We start from the raw sequence: 16,771 nt of genomic DNA on the forward strand, positions 1-16,771 counted from the left end.
AGTGCTCTGCTGCTTGCGGAAGTTCACAAGCCAGCAAAAACAAATAACGAAGACCTTAGCTGTACTCCTGTGTGCTTCACCACTTGTCAGGAAGATCAGAACAGCATCTCCTTAAAAACAGATAAACAGCCAGGACCTAGTGACCAGTCAGATGCCTGAGTTGACCAAACCAGTGAGTGGTGGGCCCCTGTGGTGTACCTTGCAGTTCCTACTACTATTTCCTTATTTGTTAAATCTTAAACTTGAGAACATCATGCAATATAATCCACAAACTGAGTTTATGAATAGATCAAACATTTAATATTACTTTAGAATTTTACAGCTGTCTACAAAAAAGATAAAATTAACTTGAACTCATATTAATGGTTTTACTGATGTAAAAACTGCAGCTGTCAGACAGGGCGTGGTGGCGTGTCCCTATAATCCCAGCACTTGGGAGGCTGTAAACAGAAGAAACATTGAGAATCTAATCTAGTAGTAAGACCCTGAACACCCTGTAGACCCTTCCTTAAAAATACAGAAAAAAAAAGAACTGCAGCTGTCAATTACTGAATTGTCCCTGCTACATCCTAATAGCTGAGCTAGATGTTGACATGCTAGATGTTACTATAAATATTTGTTAGAAGATGAGATTGATATTCACTGGGATGCATATACTGAATGAGCTCTTTTATCTAGTACCTGGTATTTGACTTTGACTCTGAGTTTTTATGATTCAGTGGTCTGCATGCTTTGTTAAAGGACATATGAAACATGGGTTTTCTAGCCACTTATTCCCCAGATTTGGAGGAGTAAATTCTAATCAACAAATGATTCTCTTTAACAACGATAGCATCTTGTTCTTAAGAAAAATGAAAAACAAGTGTTATAAGAGTTTATAAAAACAATAAATTTATTTCATAGGAAATAAATATTTAAGACTAGTACTATTTAATTTTAGTTTTAATTCTGGCAGTATGTAAACATAAATGAAAACAATTTTCATTTGCCATATTATGTAACTTGGATTTTTTTTTTTACATTGCAGAAGAAAATGTAACAGGTAATTTAAAACAGAGACATATAAATCTGATCTTAAGAAAACATATATACTTAAGAATCTATTATAAATCCATATACACTAAGACAATCAGCTACTAATTATGTTCACAAATTGCTTCATCTTATGGTGGCTCATTTTTAACAGGAAAAATTAAAACCCTATTTGTCAAATTTCTGGATAATGAAGGTAAAAATTTGGTATCTGAGCCACTATAAAGTAGAATGGATTTGACTTTGTATTTCTTTATTTTAATATAAAGATAATTTATGTTTTGCTTATAAAATTACATCACATTGTCAGCCAATCAGTATTCTCTCCCTGTGAGATGAATGCAAAATTACTGACGTCACATAAAAGTACTGTGATGATTCAGCGCGGTAGAAAAGAAAGTGAAAATCGATACCTCTGTTTTAAGAAGAGAAGGCCTCAGCAGTTGTTGTTGCTGCCAAAGGAAATTAAAATAGAAAAAAGGGTTTAGAAAGTAAATCAGATGGAAAAAGCTAGATTACGATGGAGAAGAAAATGATAAAAGGTGACAGTTTAAAACTGATTACTTTGGGAATTAGACTCAAATTTGAATAGTTCTTTATATTGAAACATGTGATGAAGAAGTCTTTGGTGTTAATTTCATCATTGATTTTGTTAACATTAAATTTAATAATTTGAATAGAAATTGTATGAATTTAATTTTTGTTTTAAACTTCATAGTGCAAAGAATTTTTATGCTTCCAAAAGTACTTTAAATATCACATAATTACTTTTTATCAGTCAAATCTTGTTTTAAATTGCCCCTTTCTTTCTCTCCCAGCCACATGAAAGTATGATTAGATTCCTTGTGGACAAAATCAAAATACAGGACGATGTGGTTGTTATGTATTTGAGATAATATTTAAGACATGGTCCCTTTGTCCTCCTTAGCAAAATGTGGAGGGAAGGGTTTCACACATGCTTGCTTTCAGAATGTCTTTGTGATTAGAGGAATTATCCTGCTCAAGTTCCACACAGCTGCTTCCTATCTCTTCCCCTTCATACTTGTACTTACTCAAAGAGAATTCCTAAAGTCTCTGTTGACTGGTCTCATGATAATTTAAACTTTGACTACAGCAAAACAGTACAAATACTCGTTTGTTGATATTTGCACAAAGGAAGGAATGGTTAAACTACATGCATCTTAAAATAAGCATTTGAATGTTGGGTAAGAAATTTGGAAAGATAATTCTTTCAAAAAACCAACTGAAATGGTCAGGAGAACAATTATTTATTTGAAAAGATAGAGTTCTTAATATATTATTATTAGTAACTTAGTCCTGTTACTCTTTCAAAGAGGAGGGATGTTTAAATTTGAGATACTGTTTCAATTTTTATCTATTTTAATCAATTCGCATATTTTATTAACTTATTATTTCATTCTACTTGTTACCTATTTTAATCATGCAGGAAAACCAGTTATTTGTACAGGTATTCAACTTGACTGCTACATAATCTAGGATTTATGACTTCTAAAGTATGAGTCAGTGAGGTCATATACTTCTTTTTCTTCCTTGACTGAGAAACTGTATGATAAATTAAACTAGGATTTCAGTGTTTCCATTGATAGCATCATTTACAGCATAGCTAGCTAAATATGCCTACTATGTCCACTGTATGCTGTGAGCTGTGGTAGTACAATAGAAAACTCAGAGCTTTCTACTGTCCTGGTTTAAAAAAAATTCCTTAAGATGCCAGCTTCTAATATAATCATCAGATAGGGCTTCTGACCATAAATAAGAGTAAAACCTAAGAAGTTAGTAGCAGAAAATTAATATGAAGAAAAGGATATTTAGGGGAACATCAAAATATTGACAAATTGTAATTCAGGAACACATAATTTGATCAGTAAAAGGGTAAGCAGTGATCTTTGTTTACTCAAATAATGGACTTTGTATACTCAAAACAAAGAAGCGACATATATAAAAGAAAATAAAAAGCAAATCATACTTAAAAGTTTTTGTTGAAATAAAGGAAAACGACCTAACTCCAAAATAATGTACGTTAGTCCTGCCTAGGATGCAAATAATCACCTAGTAAGCTTGATAGTATACTATGAATCCCTTACCTCTGATGTATAACTTCTCCTGAAATGTAGAAATAAAGAAATCAGTATTAAGCTTCATGTACTTTCAGATCAAATAAAATTTTCTATAAGGGATAACTAAGAGAATTTGACTAAAAACAAGATAGCTTTCACTAAATATTGTTTCAGTGGGAAGTACATGGTGTCATTACTATGAAAATACTATCATATATTCTCAAATTGCAAAAACAATTATCAGCCCAGAACCTCACTTCATATAAACAACCGACTGGCCTATATTATTTAAAAATGTGCATAACAATACATTTTGGACCTCTTATCCACTGAGATAAAAAATGTTCCATATTATTTCTGTGTTGTACAAATCTTGGTACATGTAAAATAGCTGAGAAAGATAATTTCTTATATGAAGACTGCAGTAAGTATGTAATATAAACTTATCTCCAGAACTAAAATATAGTCTACCAAATGACTGTTAAGATTTTTTTTTCTGTTTATGTCAAATTGTTTCTAAGAATAATGAATGATTCAATTCCAAGAGTCAATTAAATTAAGACTGAATTAAATAAGTTTTAGAGAAAAATAGCTGAGTGCTCAAAATTACATAGACTAATACAGTTCATGGACCACAATCTGGTGAAATGCTTAAAAGTCTATGAGAGAAAAAGTAGTACAGTATATTCAACATGAATATCACTAATTATAAAAAGGTTTCTATTTATTGAGATTCAGCATTTGCCCTAAAGTATTAAACTGATTCTTTTCACTCTGCTCTATGGAATTAATCAAAAAATTAAAAAATGCATAGCTTTCTAAATTAAAAAATTCATAGAACATCTTTTTAAATTGAAAGTACTTCACAAGTAAGTGTGTGGCAAATTTTAGTGTTTATATCTTTCTGCAGTATTTGTGCAAATTATAATCAAAATGCTTTTAAAATTTACACTTTTCATCTTTTACTCATCTGTCTCTGGAAAACAAGTTGAGAAAGTTTATATTGAGGATTTTAGTAATGACAATAGAATTAGATACACCATATAATATGTCCAAGCAAAACTACATTGTTATTTACTAGGGCATTTCAATAACTTTTCATTTACAGTTTTTCCATATACATGGGAAATAACATTTATCACATTGTTTCCATTAAGCCTTTTATTGCCCTTCATTTGGTTATTTTTATCACTTGTTGTAGCTCAAAGGAGAAATGTCTTTTAAAGAGTTATGTAACATAATCAGTATTTATGATTATTATATTTGTGCTTGCAAAGTATCACTGGTGAGTTAGGAAAGCCAATCATATAGTATGGATATATTTTTATGTTGTTTATATATACTGTTATTAACTCTTCATTTAAACTAAGTATATGGATTACATTATTTTTAACAGTAAGGACAAATGTATGATTAGCAATGTATTTTCAATAAAGCATCTAATTATTCCTTATGCATTAAGTGGATGTTATACAGGGGCAAAAGTGTATTTTTCCTAGAGGCTAGTTGTCAGGATGCAAAAGATAGCTACTGAATAAGGAAGAATGTTTAGGGTTCTATACTGAAGTAATATCTTCAGAGTTTATGTGCAAGATATTTTAGATAATTTTTGTGCAGTAAAGAAATTCTAAATGTAATGTTAATAGAAGACTGTATTAAATGTAAAATAGGATAAGTGTTGCATTTAAAAGTACAAAACATTTTTTAAAAAATTACATTATAGCACTATTATTTTAAAGTGTCATAGACAAGGGTAAAGCAACATTACACACAAGCGTTATTTGCATTTGTTATTAAGTTTCTTGGTAACTGTTTAGAAATTTCATTATCGAGAAGCTCTTAGTTTTACACTTAGAAGAAGTTGGTGGAAATTTGCTCTAAAATATCATACAGTCACAATACAGGCTCACACAGTTGTGCATAATACCTTGTCAGAGTCCGCCAAATAGCACAAGTTCTCATGCTTATGAGCAGCTGCCAACAAAAACTCCAACTGAAGTTTTTCAGCGAAAGAGAGAGAAAAGTCATATTCAAGAACCCCGAGAAGGAAATTGCTTGTAACTTGGATGAAAAAAGAAGCTGAAGCAAATGGGCTACATAATTAGATTTATGGATTGTTTTTATCTGATCTTGATCGTTAAGAATCTCAGATCAAATCTTGAAGAAATGTCATACAAGCACTGAACAAAGCCCTTGAAATGATACACTGTGGGGCACTCAACTCCATGAACATACTTAGAGATGTAAGTATCAAGTTTAACATTTGCCCAAGATGTCAAGGAAATTTCCTGAAATATATTAAACTATTCTGGAACTGGATCTTTCTCTTTGAAGATCATGTCTTCTAGAATATTAAAACTCCACATTTAAACAAATAATTAAACTTTCATTCAAGATAGCTATTTCCAGTGAATAAAATTTATTCTATTTGTTTCGTGGGACAAAGTTATTACTTGATGATCACTTATTACATATTATATACTTATATATGAATGTGTACTGTACCTAATCATACACATATATATGTATAAATATGTAATTTTTCTAAAAACAAGATCTCTGGAAATGTGGGTTCTGCAGAGAAATGGTAGAAAAATATATTTAGCTAAGACTGTTAACAATTTAATAAGCAGAGCACAAAGATCTGAGAGCAACTACTTTTAACTACAGAAATTTCTTCCCAGGATATAAATTTTTAATCTTCTCTGCCTAAAGGAGGTAGCAATGGTCTATATAAAATTGCTGACAGTTCACCAATTTTATATCATTTTTCTTGATTTGCCATTTAAGATTATTACATTTCATTTATGAATGTGGACACAAATAAACATTTTGTTTGGAAAGAAATAGTATCTAATACATTAGGGAGATGGCATAACAATATGAAAAAGTAAAACGAACCAGCACATTAAATACCTGCGGGAACAACAAAATGTCTTACGAAAGTCAACAACTGCTTATTTATTGTCATTTGAAGAAGGAAAAGCACAATGAGACATAAATAAGACAGTACAGTAATTAAAAGTAAAGGACTTAGCAAATATATAAGCATACTAGTATGATAAAAGCAAGCCAGAATAAATAAAGGATGTTCTTATTCAAAAAGAAAAACAGATGACTACATATTATAGCACCTGGGGTTTATTTTAAAATATCTCTTGTTACCCCTATATTTCTATGTACATTATGTTTTAATTTCAAACCATGTCTTCTTATCAAATACACAGGCATTGAGAAAATAACAGAACCTATTGTATAAATTTTAATTTATACAACTTGTGGGAACATTCGTATAAAACTATGATCAAAAATAAAAGTCAAAATGAAATCGCTGCACCAACATGATAAATAAGCTTTTGACTAAAGTTGAATATCTAACTTTCAGGCCCATATCTCCCCATTAAAAACAGATTAAAATTACTTACTTTTAAAATAAATGTAGGACAAATAATGCTACTTTGTAGTTAAGAAAATTAAAGTAAATCTACTATACGAGTTAGTGGTGATGAAGTTAATAATCTTTTAAATTAAAAATTGAAAAAAACAGCATTGCATTGAGTTTGGGGTAAAATATTGGGATCTTCTTTGACGTTCAAATTTGAGGTTCGACTTGAAAACTATGACCAATAAAATATTTGTCCATTTAATAGGACAAGCTACATTATAATGAAGTAGACTGACTGTGAGTTTGTTCTCCAATCCCCTCAACAATACTGTTCAAATCTTCCTGGGTTTGTCCAGATGGGATTTCCGCATTTGTTAGCTCTGAAGGGCAAATACCCTGAAGTTTGGAGAGATTTGTGGGTGGATAGTTTTTTTCTATTTGACTGTACATGTTAGATACCGATTTTTCAAGTTCTGCTAAGTTTTTTATATGTTTGAGAACACCTTTTGGTTCTCTTTTGGGCTCTGCACTACATACTGCTTTTGATGTTGGTAGCTGTGTCACAGGAAACTTTTCTCTGGAAGGTGTCATGGTGGTAGTGCATTTAACAACCGGAGTACAAACATTCTGTGCAGGCAGAACTGAGTTTGAAGGAGGCAGTGGACTAGGAATAGGAAGAGGTGGTGGGGGAACACTAGAAAATGAAGAAAAAACAGATGGAGTAGAAGGAGGGGTGGAAAGTGGGAGAAATGAAGAGAGAGAAAGACAAGGGTTTGACAGAGGCAAAGGAGGAAAAGAAAGAGAAGTGGTAAGGAAAGGAGTTGCTGGAGAGTAAGGAGGGAGAAGAGACAGAGGGCGATGGGAAGGAGATGAAGGAGAGGTGTTAGGTGGACGGGAAAGATTTTCACAGTTGTTCTTTGGGGTTTCAACATCTAACAAACAAGTGCTTGTCTCTCTCTTAAAGACCTGAGAATTTAAGATGCAAGGCCTTGGAGAAGAAAATTCCAAGGAACAGTCATCAGGAGAGGTGATGACGTTAGGTTGTGATTTGAGTTCCACAGTTCTTGAAATACTTGGCAAAGTGGACAGGGAGAAGTGAGACCAAGAAGAGGAAAAGGAAGAGTTTGAAGACAGAGATCTCAACTGCTCTGTTTCTTGAGAAATCAGTGACATTCCTGGCCTTGTTTCTTCTTCCTCTGTCAAATGCTCTCCTTCATCTGTAAGGAATGGATTGCTGCTGTCTTTGGTTGGACATGGTCCAGTGTTTTCCTTTGCACCTTTTTGCCAGGTGGCCTGCCAGTGCACCAGATCTATGGTTTCTGTTCTCCTTGGAACTTTCCACATCAGAGACCTAGGTAAGCTGACTGGCTGATTCCACATCCTCTGAATCTTTTCCCTGGGGCCCCTCAGAGACTGACTTTTAACTTGTGTTTGAGGTAAAAATGGGTTTTCCAAATCTGTTCTCAGTGTAGTATCTGAACTTGTTGATCTCTGACCTACATTTTCCTTATAAAGTGGGTCATGGCCACATAAGTTGTCCTCATCAGATAGAAATGCAAATTTTCTTCGAGGCTTTGGTTGGTTGATTTTAAATGATCCGTCTATGTGAGCTGGCTTGTGAACCTCAACGGTATTAGAAGAAAAGGGCATCGCGACTGGCTGACTTTTCCTGTCTTCTGAGACTGAGTTATTTCCCCTGCTTTGTTCAAAATGGTAGAGAAGGAAAAGACTTGAAAGAAAAGAAGATAATGAAATGTAAGGAAACACATTGAGACATTGTTTTCTTGAGAAAGGGGTTTCTATGCTTCTTATTTCTACTTCAAAATACAAAAGGCCAAACAACCTGAACCAAAACATGACTTTCAAGACCCTATTCTCAATAAGACAAGGCAGAGAAATCTTGAGAGTTGTAACATGAGCAATTTTCCTTTAGAAACTTATCAAGTTCTAAATTCATTTTTTTGAGTTAGTTTGATATAGCCAAGTTTCCACAGAACATTCTAGTCACATACAAATCACATTTTCCATATGCAGACATGCATCTTGACCTTTGATTTCACATTTTGGTCTTGCTTAAGAATGGATGAAGTTGACTCTTAGGCATAAGAGAAACTTGGCTCTATCAAAATCAGTTCCTGTCCACTATATCTAATCTCAATAATTTTGTATTGGAGCTACAAGTTCTCTCTAATCTGAGATAAAATTTGCAAGAGAATATAGAATGTGATATTCTGTTACCAAGGTTAGCAAACACAGCTCCAAGGATACAAAGAAATAGCTTTTTTTCGCAGCATGCAAAATTACAATAGATAAAGTAACTTTAGGTCATGGTCATGGTCCTAAATAAAACTAAAAATTTTGTGTAAATTTTAATGCTTAATCAGTTATAAAATATTATACATTATACAAAACAACAGATAGGCTTTTGGTATTTCCTTCAAATATGACCAGGATCAAGTTTTCATCAAGAGTTCCCTTAATGACAGTATTTCTATTAAAATAATATTGTCTTGATATCATCAAAGGTTTTGCTCACAAAGAGCTATGAGATATAAAAGAAATCGAAGAAGCCCAACTACACAGATTTTCTATGAAAAGGATTGGGTTCCTTCCTCCTAAACCCATTGGTTGCTCTCAAGCTCAGAAAGAATAAAATATTTAGCCACTATTTACTTTTATCCACTCAGTAGAAATGATAATAAAAGTAAAATACTTTGAATGAAAGCTAAGTAGTCACATTGAAAAATTAGGATAATTTATTAGTCACTTAAATAATTTATGAATTTAAAACTGTTAATTTGCAATTTGGCAGATACAAACTCTAAAATGGAGTTCTCACAGGCATTCCTGGATTTTTAGGCCTATCTGAAGAATTCAGATAAAGTGAGCATACAGAAAAAATCAGAAAGCAAATATTTTTACTTGTCCAGATCTCATAAAGTTATTTTTAATATGTCTAAAATAATTTATCATTGTTTTGCATATAGCTGTTCTTGGTTTGATTTTTCTTGGCAAAAGTGATATAATAATTAATGATAATACATCATTTATGATTGAAAAACATCTGTAAGTACTTTTATCCAATTTAAAACAAGGAGCAATTTGAAACCTTCCATGGCAGTCATAAGTAACATTACTGGAAATGTCTGCTTTAAATTCATGCCATTTCTTTCAAGACATCAAAGAAAATTGATAGGGACCATGAAACTTTCTCTTTTAAACAAAATGACACTGGTAAAATATAATTACTGTGCTTAAGATAAAATAACATTTTATCTATTTTATTACATCTACTTTCTAATACCCTTGTATTAGAATGATATTATTTACTTACTCATGCCTATGTATCCACAGGTGAGAAAGAGAAAACATGTGATAGAAAAAGAAAAGTTTTAACTACAGTTAATTTGAGAGGATTTCGAGATTATTAACAGGAAGCTGCTTCAAACGATATGTACATCTAAGAAGAAATGCATGGCTTTAAAAGTTCATTTTTGTTTAATCATGAGCATAATTTTCTAAATTGTTTTAGAAGTTATATGCTAATAGTTGGATGTCATATCAATAAAATTATATCTAATAGCTAGCAATCTATATACATTATGCATATGTAAAATTCAACTCTGCAAAATGTGGAAGATTTCAATTCTGAAATGGAAATATTAGATGTAATTGATAATTGCTTCTGGTTTTTAATTCTGAAATTTTTGTTGCCTTATACTAATTTGTACAGATTTATTTTGCTTGGGTAAAAGCAAACACACAGGTACTGTCATCATCCTGCAGAGTAAACGCTGAGTCTATATGAAACTCATTAATGACTTCGTTCATATTTTTGATCTAAAAATCATCATAGACTATTTTCTTTTTGATAATTGATAATTCATTTGTAGCTAGTTCATTTTATAATAATGTATCATTAGAATTGCTTTAAGGCTTTGAAATATGCAAACATCTCTTAAAGATAAAATAAACAAATCTGAAGAACATTAACACTATAACACAGATAATTATAAAATCTACTAAGTCTGCTACAATCTTTTCAAGTGAAACTAGTACTTAAGGGTAACTAAAATGAATATCAACAAACTGACTCCAAAACAATGCTACACTATGCCTGTTTTTGTTAAAATGAATATATGGCATTCATTGACTTCATTTATAAACACATTTAATTTTACACATTATGATTTTTTACTTTCTAAGCATTATTGTTGGGGGAAGTGGTTAACATAATCAAATCATATTGGCTCAATTCCTACATTCACCAATAATTCAAAAAAGAGATCATTATTTCAACTGATGAAAAAAGTGAGAAATAGTTTAAAGCATGAATTCTACATTAAATTATTACTTTAGAAATAGAGTGGCATGCAGTAGACTTTGTTATAAATTCGGTTTTAGTGGTAGAATGAGATTATCAGTTTTAACATTACTAAGTTTATCTAAATAGTCTTATACAATATTATTAGTATGACAAATGATGTTATCCCATCTGTTTAGACCAGTTTTTCCATTAAAAGGTGCAATTCATGGTTTCTTAGGCTTGCATTACTCCAACTAGTAAATGTTAAGTATATAAAAATATGCTTAAATATCTTGACTTAACCAAATTTCAGCTAATAATAAGTTTTCTGAATTTACTCTAGCTATATGTACAATTTGACAAGACTCTTTACTTTTTTAACAAGGGTGCTGGTAAAGAGAGTGGTTACTTTAAGACATCAAATGCCTGAGAAGTTTAAAAATACAGACAATTCAACATTACCAAACAGAGTGAAATTTGTGGGTAGCGTCATTCAGCAGCAAGAGCTGTGAAGACTTTCAATAAGTTGATGGTCTTAAAATGTATGGTTCGAATTGATTAGGCTCATGATAGCTATCAGTTCTCTGCCAAAAAGGATTTCTGTATGTCCTTGTGCTTTTAGTACATAGAATCTTTATTTTTATTCTGATTATAATTATAATATTACACAATATCTTAGAAGATGTCTTACAAAAGTCTATAATTTTAAACTGTAAAATTTGGCTTTGATCACCGAATGGGGTTTGATTTTGAGTCCAAATGAGAAATTAATATTTTATGTTGTGCTCTATTCTCATCCTCTATGAGAAAACGAAGAAAGAAAACTTTTTTTTTTTTTTTTAAGGAAAACATGTTTTAAGACATATTTTTGGAAAAATGGCTAAACATGAAGGTTAAGAAAATAAGCATGATATTCTGGTTAAGTATCTCCAATTGTTCCCTCAAATGAATGCTAATTTTCTCTTAATTTTAATATGCATTTGATTTTTGACTATTCAATCTGTTAAATTCTCGCCTTAAGTTTGTGTTTTAAGAAAGTCTGACATCAGGCAGGAATCGAACTCACCACGCAGCTTCCCGCCAAAACCCACCTACTGGGGTTTCCCGGGGACTTACATTGCGCTGTCACCAAGCTCCTCGTAGAGGTGCGCGCCTGGCGGGGGCGGCGGGGGAGGTGGCGCCGCCATGGGAGCGGGGGCCGGCGCTGCAGGTTTGGCAGCAGGTAAAGCAGACTGAATTCGCGCCGTCTTGGTGCACTCGGCTTGGCGTCTTGGGTAGAGGAAGAGGATCTTGTAAAACTCATCTTAGAAGTCATGCACGTAACAATAGACTAGCTTTCCATAAGGAAGCCCAGGTGTCACAGGGACTGAAAGAAACCTGAACTCCAAAAACTGAAATAAGGACAGACTCGTCTTCAGAGTACCATTTAAGTAAAACACGGCCCCCCTTCTTTAAAATATTGACTCCATGAAGAAGGTTCAAATCCACGGAAATATTTGTAAATTACTGATACTATGCAAATTATGGTCAGGAAACCTTCGCTTGACTGTACATAAATAATAACAGGTAACTATAGATAGCAATACTGTAGTGTACATTTTCAAAAAAGATAAAAGAAATGATTTCAACCATTTACACTCAGAAACTATATGCTTAAATAATGTCATGTTTACTTTGAATTAAGCATTACACAAAAAATACACATATTGTAGCATCAAATTTTACCCTAGAAATAGTGTTCAATTTTTGTCAGTTAAAGACATTAAGTAAATTAGAAAATGTGAAGAATAATTGGGAGTTGCTTAATGAATCTTTTTCATAAAATGAGGCATATTGACGTTAATTTCTCTTTATTATTTGCTTATCTTCAGAAAAGTCACTTCATTTAGCAAATATTTTAATATTATTCACATTGCTTTACAGAGGTTGTGTTCATTAGAGGGGAGATTTTTTTTTCAGTTTTTATCTAATTTTCACTCCTATCAATATTTGCCATTCTTATTCAAGAGTTCACGTGCTATACTTGAAAACCATTGTCACTGACTGTTAATCCCTGCCTCAAAACCAAGATTTCTTTATTTTTTAAATATGGAATTATTTCTATTTATTCATTTATTTTGGTACAAGGTCTCACTGTACAGCTCAGACTCACAGTGATGCTTTTTTCTGAGCCTCCCCACCACTAGGATTATAGGCATGCACCACCACGCCTGGTTTCTAGGGCTGGTACAGCATGTGGTTTGGGGGCTCAACCATGGGTCCTTGTGCCTTCCAGGCATGCAGTTTGACCTCTGAGCTATCACCCCAGCCCAAATACCAAGATTTCTAAGTACAGAAATTATTAGGACACACGAGTTCATATTTCCTCCAATTATATCTAAGTTCAGCTCAAATATATATATATATATATATAGAGAGAGAGAGAGAGAGAGAGAGAGAGAGACAAAAAGTATGTAACTGTTATAGATACCTAACAAACAAGTGATGTATAGTCCTAGATAGGATAATTATCGGATCTATGTGATTTACACTTCCTCTTTTTCTATTACATAAAATCATGAAAAAGTAGTCATAATTATACTCACACTTTAAATCTTTATAGGAAAGCAATGAACAGGAAAAAAACAGAAAGATAAATTAGAAATATGGCACTCATAATATTGTAAAATAGGATTTATTTTAAATTATGAATAATTTACTAGTTAAACTCATAATGACACAGAGTTAATAACATACTAGGAAAACTAAGTATTTCAATTTCAAAAGTGAAAATAGGCAGCGCCTTACTGTTAGCATTACACACAAACTTAAAACAATCATTACAGAAAAATAAAGAACTTAATGTAATAAGAAAATCTAGATTAAAACATGTTAATGTGAATTTCAATTCTAATGGAGAAGAGGAAAATTAAAGATATTCTCATCTTTATAATTGGCTTGTTGGTTAGCTTCGCTTGAAGAATATTAAAGGAATGCAATTAGTCCTGCAGCAAGCGCTGATTATGTTCTTGGCCTCTCTTTGAAGCTAAAGGGAAAACTAGAAGGTACCTCTCTTGGGTAACAAATTCATGACACTTTTCTTTGTTTTTGTTTCCCAGTCTTTCATACGTAACAAATTTCAAAGACATATCATTATATAAAAACCATTTATATCTTCTATGCAGGAAAAATAGAAAGGTGCAGATGTTAGATCTTTAAATATTAGGATTTTTCTTTGATGTATAAGTAAAGCAAAATTCATTCAATTTTCTTAATCTATGCAAACTCAGAGTTTAAAGTAATTCACAGAGAACTGAAGTGATTACTGAACTAAAAACAAATAATCCACACACAAAGTGCTGAGAGATATTTCCACACTTTTCCTGTGGGTTTTTCACGTGGCAAAGAACACAATTTGTACCACATTTCTTAACATTCATTATATTCAGTAATTTATGTCACTTATAGTTTCTTTTTATAGCACCCTCATATCTACCTCTCTTCTTAACCACCTTCTTATTTTTGACTCATCAATAGAGATGCATTTAAATTCTGTAAACCTCAATTACAATCACAAGGTTTTCCATACCTAATTTCAGAAAAGTGTATTAATAGTCCACATAAGAATATATATATTTTATTCTTTTCTTTTCTTTTTTTTGTGCGGGCTCAGGCTGCCTCAATTGCAGGTCCTATCAGGCATCTGGAGCTGGGGATCGAACTGAGGTCCTCTGAGCCTGAGTTTTCCTGCACAAGCACTTAAACAACTGAGCTAACCTGCAAGCCCCTGCCCACATGAAATGTAAGTGTTTAAAATAGTTATAATTACTACATTACTTCAAAGGAACAAGGTTAAACTTTTCAAATACGCTGACACTGTAAATGGAAGTATCTGAGTATAAGAAATGAATATATATATATATATATATATATATATATATATATATATATATAATCACAGGGATCAGATATTACAAGACCAGCCCTGAAGCTACTCAGGAAGAGCACACACCGACAATCATGTGAGGTGTACTGCGATTTTACAATGACTTAGTAACCCTCAGAGAGCTCAATGAAGTTGTATGGATAAAACCATCAGGACAAAGTAGCAAATCCATTAATTTTCCTTCACTGTACCAATAACCTTCTCCTAGAACCTCTGAATAAGAAGAAAATGAACAAAAAATAATCTGACACTAGCGAATGAGAGCAGACAGGAGCACAGGGACCCAGAGCAGTTTGGAGCACTGCATGGGGAATTTGTATCACCTTCTGTTATCTTGGAGAACAGAATTCAGAACACTCAAGCAAACGTTGAGTGCTGGCGCTATCGAGGTACTATTAGAACTGCAAAGCAATTATGACAGACTGCTTTTCTTGAGAAGCCACCCATGCTTAGCACACTGGATACTTACTGTCGGTAGCTGACTAATACAACCAAGATGGCAGGAATACAGCAGAGGATGATGATGAAGGCTAAGGCCAACAAAGCCCCTTCTGTGTAGCCCAAACTTTCTCCTCTCTTTTTAATGCTGGTCACCGCCTCTGGTGTCCGGATCTCCAGTATTCGACCTCCTTCCCCATAATAGGGCTGAAAGTCTTTGTTGATGTCAAGCAACTTGCCATCCAAAAATCTTTATGGTTAAATAAATAGTAAAATGAATGGTTTTAGAAAAGCCTGGTTTAAAATAAAACATACTTGTCAAATCCTTTAATAATTTTTTCATTAGAACACAAGCTCAGTCAATTACTATGAATAAGAAGTGTGTACAGATAAGATGAATGTTTGATAAAGACTATGTATCTCTACACAAATGTCAAATATATTACAGACAGTGAATTTTCATAATATAATTACAGACTAAAGAAAAAATTATCAATAATATTGAACATGTTATTGCTACATCGACATAATTTCCAATAGTAAATTGTTCAGAAGTAGTAAAATACAATAACACTAAATTACAAAGTATGATATAAAATTATACTCATGCATTTTGTCTCATTCTACCTTTAGAATAATGTAAACACAGAACTTTATAATATTGGTTTACAGCAAGGTGTAAAGCTCCACATTTATGAAAGGAAATTTAGGACTCCAACCCGACTCTAAATCTTTGTTTGATGTTGTCCTCATCTGAAAGTTACTAGGTCTCAAAACTGAGATTAACAATTTTTTTTCAGAACCAGGGACTGAATTCAGGCCCTTGCATGGGCCAGGAAATTGCTTATTCTACTGAGCCATCTCCCTGGCCCTAATATAATGTTTTTGTTTTTTTTTTTTTTTATGAAACAGATAATGAATTATTTTTACAGCTGAGAAAAAAGTAAAATAAATGATGCAGATAGCATATCAGAATGACAGAAAGTAGCTATAAATTTAGTCCTAGAAATATTTACAAATCTTTCTCATAAATAATGCAATTCCAATTGTGACTTTTACACTATGATTATGAGGTATAATTTTTAGTTCCAGAAGAATATGTGAATAGACCTTATAAATTGTGCACATTGATACAAGAATTGTATTTTTTTAATGTATTTAGCACAGGGGCTTCTGGGTCTCACTACACAGATTGGACTCATAGTGATCCTCTTGTTTTCAGTCTCCCAACCACTGGGATTACAGGTACATGCCACCACACTCAGCCTCATTTTCCCATCTCAGTGTGCCCTGGGGGCAGGGCTGGGGACGGCACTTTTACTGGTGCCGGGATTGACCTCAGTCCCTGTGCTCTGGCTAAGCAGTGTTTTAATATGTTGTGCTATTTGTCCAGCCCTAACAACTGTATTCTTAATAGCACAGAATAGCAGTGTATCTTATTTTTAATTTTTTGAGATTTTTATTACGGTCAAAAATAATAACCATGGCCTGGCCAAATAGTTCAGTGTATTAAAGCACCTGCAAGAAGATGCAGGTGCTTGGGGTTCAATCCCAGGGCCTTTCACGCTGGTCCCACCCCTGGGGTGTGCTGAGATGGCAAATTGGGC

At 32.8% G+C, this 16,771-nt stretch overlaps 1 protein-coding gene across 1 annotated transcript in view; it reads right to left on the reverse strand.

Annotated features, from left to right (window-relative positions):
* Positions 1 to 16,771, reverse strand: part of Pcdh15 (protocadherin related 15) — a 689,792-nt gene that overhangs the window by 8,228 nt on the left and 664,793 nt on the right. The window contains exons 28-30 of the mRNA XM_023723273.1: positions 15,196 to 15,414; positions 13,387 to 13,395; positions 11,918 to 12,070 (exon numbers count right to left, since the gene is read on the reverse strand). Of these exons, the coding sequence (XP_023579041.1) occupies positions 11,918 to 12,070; positions 13,387 to 13,395; positions 15,196 to 15,414 (381 nt within the window). The remainder of the gene's footprint in view (positions 1 to 11,917; positions 12,071 to 13,386; positions 13,396 to 15,195; positions 15,415 to 16,771) is intronic.

The sequence above is a fragment of the Octodon degus genome, unplaced genomic scaffold (assembly GCF_000260255.1).
Source record: "Octodon degus isolate 3935 unplaced genomic scaffold, OctDeg1.0 scaffold00005, whole genome shotgun sequence".
Taxonomy (NCBI): domain Eukaryota; kingdom Metazoa; phylum Chordata; class Mammalia; order Rodentia; family Octodontidae; genus Octodon; species Octodon degus.